Here is a 7,826-nt window from a genome sequence, read left to right as displayed (position 1 = left end):
TTATATAGCATATATATTACGTGTAAATAGTGTTACATTTTGTATTGGTAACTATTAAATTAAATATTTGTTTGAATGGGTAGAGCTTTCCAAAATTTATTAATTATATCTAAAATGGAATAAAGGATTCACAATTTATTTAGACACAAAAAATAAAACTTTAAATTACCGATATATTTTGTTATTCGCCCAAGCGTCAAGGAATATACGACGGATACAACAGTGCAGCCCAGGAAACCCCAGCTTCCAGCAGAGACACCGCGATCATAACGATGTAAAGCTGTCGAATTTTCGGCTGCTAGAGGATTACCATGATAGATTGATTGACCAACAAAATCAGTTAAGAAATAGGCGAATGAATTATATGATAGCCAACTAAAGAAGCTTGCTATCCACAAAATGAGTAACTCCTTTGGCATAGTTTTAGTAAAATAATAAGTCTGATACAGATGATTCCAATTACTTATCTCTTTTGCAGTAATTGCTTGTAGTTTATCATCAGTTAAGTTATCTGTTATTTCCATCTGATCTTTTTGTATAACAGTCGATTGGATAGAACTATATGCCTTACAGTCCTTAGCAAACATGTTCAAATCGTCGCTACTTTTTCTACTTGATGATTTATGGATTAATACATCAGTAGAGCCAATGATGGTATATGGAACTTCTGCATAGCTTGTCGTCGCAATCAGTATCACTACGATACCTATTGAAGCTATCAAAATGAAAGCTACTTCAATTTGTCCACCAAATATTTTTACTAGTGGCGTTTTCTTCCAATTAATCCTATATTTAAAAAACATGAGTATACTGCTAGCTTAGTAATTCGTTAACTAATATAGTCTATCAATGTAACTTTAACTTATTGCTATTATTTTATCAGGATAAGATAATCTTCGATATAAAGTAGACATCATCATCGTATCAAAGTTCTACTATTATATCGATATTAGATTGGAAGCTAACCCACTAATAGCAGTAGTAGTAGCAGCTCCAATGCCTGCTGAGCAAGTTATTAAACTGTTAGCAGTAACTTGCATATCAATCGGAGCAGCATCCATAACAAGAGCTCTAGCAGGCGCTAATAATATAGAGCAACATGACATCTCCATAATTAATCCAACGATAAGTATAATACGCCCTATTAATAAATGATGAGGCCATAGCTCAAGACCGATTATCCGACTAAAAGATATCATCCCAGCAGATGTTAAAACTAATATAAAGAAAATTATGATAAATGGTCGTCGTCTTCCAATCCGAGAAGTGCAACGATCAGATAAATTGCCAACGATTGGAATTAAAAAAAATCCGATTAAGGTTGCAAGAATCGAGGGAATTAGTGTTAGTCCAATAGGTATTCCTAGGCTTAATTGGGATGGTACGGCAAAGACATCAAAAAATGTATAGAAAGCTTCTGGAAAAAAAGATGCAAGTGCTAATGTAGCTAGTTTGATTAGGAGTCTCTTATCATGTTTTGAGATTGATTCCAATGCTTCTCTTCCATCTTCGATTCTATCCTGATTGCAGTTACTATCTATTTCATATGCTGTATCATCGTTTTTCTCGTCTCTAGATTGATCCATTAAATTTGAAGTTATAAGCAAATAATTGAAGTATCGGTCAAGCGATCTTGTTAGCTATGGCCGTAGATAAATATAAATGAAATTGGCTTATAGAAGATCGTATTTATAAAGATATAGAAAAACATCGTTAGCATGATGAGTAAATTGTTTATCATATGGACCACAATTGGGCAAACAGCTGTTACTTTACAGAAAATAATTACTTGAAGCTAAATAACAATCGATTTTTATTCGATTTAACGGAATACCCCCAAAAATGTCATTATGAAATACAATCTTTTACCTTAGATTTCATTATCTCCTATTTAAAATTTTAAAGTTTCGAACGAAGGTTAAAAACTAGAGTTAAGCCGTGACTTTATATTAATACAGTACCATAAATTAATTTATTTGAATCTGCAAGGTTACTGAATGTAATATATTTGAATTTTTGATATTATAAGATGAGCTAAATGTATAATTACGTTTAACCGTATAGATGAAGTAAACAACGTTTACCTAACTCATAAATCATGATATTTTTAGCCTTAGCAAGAAATATGTAAATTTTTATTTTTGATCCTGTTATGTTCTTCAATAATAAGTTCACTCCGTGAGTAAGATTGATAACTGCATTTTATTATTAGTTGATCGGTATTTATAGCTACACGAGGTTACACCTCGATACGATTACAGTTTACACTTCGCACTACAATTAGTAACTTATCAGTCCGCCTTTTACAATGTTATCACCTACTGTATTACAAGTACTACCATACAATCATCGTATACGTACATATATATAGTGTTTCCTTTATTTATGCCTTTATGGTTAAGATATCGTATTTAATCTATTACTATCTATATATATACAACAGATCCATCTATTTCCTAGTTTAGCTATTATCGACCGTCGTCTTATAGCCATACTTTTACAATCATTGACATATATTTAGTGCTATTTCAAAAACTTCTGTTACTAAATCAGTGCAAAAGGATCGTGAATTTGTTATGAGTATACGATATCCATGTAGAATGTATATAGAGCGAGTGATCGGTAAATATCTTTGCATAAATACAAATTCGCGTATAGCAACTCAAGTAGGAAAGATTATTTTCATCTATTTCGTAACACTGTCAACAGAGCTAAGAAGTTTACGTATCAGAAATTGTCAATTTCTTACAGCAAATTCATCGTACTATGTTAATCAACCGATACTATAATCTATTTTTACAATCCACATTTTCTATCCGTGATTTCATAAGTAGTAAAACTAATATCTGCAAAGTTAAAAACACTTCCTATTTGTAAATAATTTTAACACTATTTTGCCTACTATAATATAATTCACAATTTTTTATGAATTAAAATTTCTGAAGTTTAGCCTGAACTAGTAATTAATTACAACTAGAACTAAAAATAGCGTATTATCTTCATAGTAAGCAGCTGTCAATAAAACCAGTTTAGAACTTATTAATAGGTACACGATCTAAAAAGGCAGCAGCAATAGCACAACATAAAGCTGAAATACTAGACATAATCATCGGTGTAATGGGCGAATTGGTAGCATAAATGATAGCTCCAGTCACAAAAGCGACCAAAATTTGTGCAAGATACATGCATAGTAGTAGGATAGAAATGTCAATTCCAAATTCTCGATGTTCCCAACGTGAATCCTCTTCTTCCTATTGCCACAAAGAATTGAAATTTGTATTAAGAGTGAGTAAAATACGAGTTATAATGATGTATTAGACAGAAATATGCGGAATGAAAATAATTAGAATTAATAATTAAACATATCTACTAGTATCGTATGGTAAGGCTAAAACCCGAATCCCGGCTATTATGTATAATAGCCAGGATTCAGGTTTTAGCATATACGTGTATATTGATATATAACAAAATATAGTAAATACTCATGTTATGTATAGTATAATAATGGATTAGTTATTCTAGTGATATTCTATTCTTACCTTAAAGTATTTATGATATTCGCCTAGTAAAGCATAGGAAACACTATAGTTAATAGCAAAAGAAATGCCTTGAAAGGCGGCTAACGTAATAGCAGGTGCTACAGAATCTAAAGTGGTCATGATGCCTATTGCCAATCCTACAACGGCAAAGCTGCAACTAAATGTTACAGCTGGGCCTGCAATAAATATGCAATGTAGTGTTAGTCAATGTCGATAAAGAAAATAGCAGACTATTTAAAACGAAAACAGCTACTGAACTTCGTAGAGCTACGCAATTTTTGTTTATCCTACCGAATTGAATAATAATACTTTCTATCATAAACGAATAGATGACAGAGACAAGCATATAACCAATTAATCCCCATGACGCTGTCATAACCCCTTGTATGTAAAGATGGTGCGATGTAGAATTGATGGGTGCTGTAGGATCGCCATTATAAATTTCTTGACCGACATAGTCGGTGTAATAAATTAGGAAATTAAGGAAAGACGACCATCCAAGAAAGCAGGTTAAACTTAATTTACGTAATTCATGGGGCATGCCAATAATCGAACTATAGATTTCTTTTACTTTGAAATAGTGTGAATGATGAGCAGTGTAGCGTTGAAGTCGAATGATCGATGATGGATGAGAATGTTGCGAAAGAGAGAGAGAAATATCGGATTCGCCATCAGAGTAACTATCGTCAATGTTACTAGCTATACTACTTCGACTACCCTGATTAGTATGGCAGCCGGCATAGCTTAACTTTTCAGGCATACTAATTAAAGATGTTGCCATCATGATGGTCATCAAGATCAAACAGATCGTACCTACAGCTTGAAATTGACCACCAACAAATTTTCCTAGCGAATATTTCCAACTAATCCTATCAAGATAAACGTTAAAAATGATCAATTTAAGGTAAAGCAAGGGACTATAATAGAAAAAAGAATCTTTAGGCTGAGTATATATGCTATACAAGGAATTATAAGCTAATATCATGCTATTTTAATCGCTATCTCTTCCTAGAAAACGAAGGTTGATTAATCAAACAATTAAATAAATTCATCCTAGTAGTGGAGAAATTATTGTTAATGAAAACTAGACGAATTATTTGCACTTATAAAGACAGAGTTATAATATATCATCGGATATCAGCAATTATCTAGATCTATCTTTCAATAATCGCCTACGGTATCATTTTATATCTACGCGTATATCCAGCCGCAAAGCATTATAACCTCTGAATTTAGAATTGGCCTGAACTACAAAGTAAACATTTTTTCATATTCAAAACGTATCATCAACTTTCCCTAAATGCTTTTTGCATATAAATTGATATTCAGACTATTGGAAAATAGGCAAGAACTATTTAATTCTAAAATTCGATTCATATACGCGTATGTCATAATATCCTAAACTATGTGCTGTCGTAAGCATGAAACAATCAATCAGTATAATTTCATTACTTAGAGATATATGCGTCTTACTATTTAAGAAACGTATTAAATATAATTTCATTTTTCCTATTAAAAGTACCCGTTGATAGCATAGCACAAGATACCGCCATTAGCTGCCATAATTGTAAAGATGCTATTAGCCAATTGCTGAAAATGATCGGTGCTTGCATCCATTAGGTAAGCTCGCGATACGACTTCCAATGAGTTACGGAAGAAATCTAACAAAGTAAAGCCAACGAAGGCAAAGGCTATAGCCACTTTGCTATGATTAGAATCAATAGCATAGCCAATATTGGTGCTAAAAGCTGCTATTCCAAGACCTATTGACATCAACAGAAAGTAAATGATCATAAAAGGACGCCGGCGTCCCCAAGAAGAGGTACAAGTGTCTGATAAATAACCCAAGTAGGGCTGTATTAGAAAACCCAACAGTGGACTTATACACCATAAATAAGCTGCGAATTCTACTGGGACACCTAATTGTAGCAATGCTGGTATCGCATTAACGGCTTCAATAGCGAAAGAAAGCTCAATAACAGAACTAGAAGCCGATAGCATAACTAAGCGATAGCCAAAAAACTTGATAGTAGTCCCTTGATCTATCAATCGTTCTTCTTCATCATTTTCGACCATCTGAGATCGATTTCTGATGGCTTCCAATTTATTCCTTGTCAATCGATGGCTATTACAGTTAGATCGAGATTCCATTTTGTAGACAGATCACAGTCGTGCCAATTTTAACGTAGACAATGAAACTTTACTTTGATTAGAGTAAAATCAGCATTGGCATAGCGAATATCTTCGAACCGTTTGATTAAGCTTACCTGGAAATCTCTATTGGGGGTATTTGTACCTGATCATATATTATACATCACACAGGTATAAATAGATCAGTGATTAATATATCACGCAGAGCTTTAATGTAATCAATTTTTGTTTTCCTTTTGAATTATACATCACTAGATATGAAGAAGTATTACATAATTTTTACTTAGATATGACAACCTATTTCCTTTAGTGGTGCTATACCACGAGATCATGACATTAGATAATGATATTACTGCTAGAGAATATTAAGAGCAATGTGTCTGTTTAGCATTACTGATTAAGTCATTCAAATTTGGATAAGATTAAGCGCGTATGAATTATAAAATCACCGGCAGCTTGTATAATTAAAGGATTGCATTTCTATACAGGAATTAAAGCCTGCATCTTCACTAATGCTATATCATGATATTAGGAAATCAATACTGAAGGATCATTAAAAATAAGTTATGATATTACACTATTGAAGAAGATAACGGAAACTATACGGATTTACTTAACTAATTAATGATTAAAAATTTGCATGGATTTGAAGGATGTCATCCTTAGAAAACAACAGGAAACGTGCAGTATTATAGCAGCACGAACTATCATGTAGCAATAGTTCTATTTATACAACTTCATAATATCATTAGTCTAATAGAATTAGCGGATCGGCTTTAATTGCATGCTTTAATGGCATTAAAGCATTTGATCCCACACACTCAATTACTGCTTCCTCATGGTAATCGAGCATTAGCACGGACCACCAGAAGAATACCGGTACATTTCTAGCGATTCATGATATTAGTAGTAAGTTTCCATCACCTATTTGTCATTTTCTATTATAATCAGATAACCTTTTCGTTCTTGGGATATTATCAAGGCCAAGGTGATCAAGTTATTTTAGTTATTCTATCCTTATTATTATATACATAAATATCTGTAAATGATACAGTAGCTCTCTAAAAGTGCCTACATAAATAACTGAAGCCTAAATTAAATATAAAAAGAAGATTTCTTGTTTCTTCTTAGTACGACATTAAATAACATTCTGCAGTACTTTATATCAATGTTACCCTTCCAATCTTATTAAAAAATAAGCTTCAAATAATGCTAATCAAAAGGAGCAAGATAGAATAAGTTTAGGTAGTAATTTACTGCTCTCACACATATCGAACTGAATCCCATATCATTAGTCTAAAAGAAACAAAATCAATTTCTTGCTGTAACTGATAAACCCTAGATCTTTCTAATTGTTACAAAAAACTCGCTTTTTACGAAAGATATATGAAGTACTAAAAATTAATCCATATTCCTTATCTTAATATACCATGAAATGCATTTCTATTCGAGTTAAATAGATTCATATTGACCTCATAATGATTACCAGCTAATGCTCTTGTGCCATATGGCGGATGACCTATAGTATCGAAAATGGCATACCACCTGATAGATATAATTTAAATTCTTCTTGCACATTTCTTCGTAATCTGACGCCTTCTTTCAGAAAATAGCCCAACTAACTTAGATTACTTTTATCAGGTATTGGATTTTTCTTTTCAGCATTGCTAATAGCTTACAATTTCAGCTACATTTGTTGATTTTTTACGCAGTTTACATGGTGGGAACAGCGTATAAAATCAGCTGTCATCTCTGCATTCTGGTTTTGCGGCTTTAAACTGTCTATTGTCAATTAAGACGAGCTGGTGTGGACACATTTCATTTGGACACAGGCATAACGCAGAGTTGTGCTATATATCATGTTAGTTGATGCAATAGTAATTTCTTTATTAATCTCTTATTGATGCTTTATTAGCTGCTAGGGTAAGTTAAAAATTTTCGAGCTCCAATGGCTGTACTGTTCAGTGTACAGTACATTAAAAATTTGATATATTAGGTCCTTATTTGCAATCTGTTGCCTAACAGCTGTATATTAAGAGTAAATTATATTCTACCGTTAAAATATATGCGTACAGCTGCTGTTCGCAGGCCTTTTTAGACAAAATAATTATGATCTGTATTTGAATTGTATGCGTG

At 32.6% G+C, this 7,826-nt stretch overlaps 2 protein-coding genes across 2 annotated transcripts in view; both read right to left on the bottom strand.

Moving 5' to 3' along the window:
• Window positions 1-1,586, bottom strand: part of TRIADDRAFT_53853 (uncharacterized protein) — a gene marked incomplete at both ends in the record, with an annotated part of 2,382 nt that extends 796 nt beyond the window's left edge. Inside the window, 2 exons of the mRNA XM_002109603.1 lie at window positions 170-786; window positions 967-1,586. Coding sequence (XP_002109639.1) covers window positions 170-786; window positions 967-1,586 — 1,237 coding nt within the window. The remainder of the gene's footprint in view (window positions 1-169; window positions 787-966) is intronic.
• A 1,443-nt stretch (window positions 1,587-3,029) lies between these two features.
• Window positions 3,030-5,690, bottom strand: TRIADDRAFT_53852 (uncharacterized protein; the record flags this gene model as incomplete). Its single annotated transcript, XM_002109602.1, has 4 exons — window positions 3,030-3,251; window positions 3,540-3,715; window positions 3,831-4,408; window positions 5,062-5,690. 4 exons carry the CDS (start codon window positions 5,688-5,690, stop codon window positions 3,030-3,032), a joined length of 1,605 nt encoding a protein of 534 aa, XP_002109638.1.
• Window positions 5,691-7,826: the final 2,136 nt, after the last annotated feature.

The sequence above is a fragment of the Trichoplax adhaerens genome, genomic scaffold (assembly GCF_000150275.1).
Source record: "Trichoplax adhaerens TRIADscaffold_2 genomic scaffold, whole genome shotgun sequence".
NCBI classification, from domain to species: Eukaryota; Metazoa; Placozoa; class Uniplacotomia; order Trichoplacea; family Trichoplacidae; genus Trichoplax; species Trichoplax adhaerens.
This window is presented reverse-complemented; position numbering and strand designations above follow the sequence as displayed.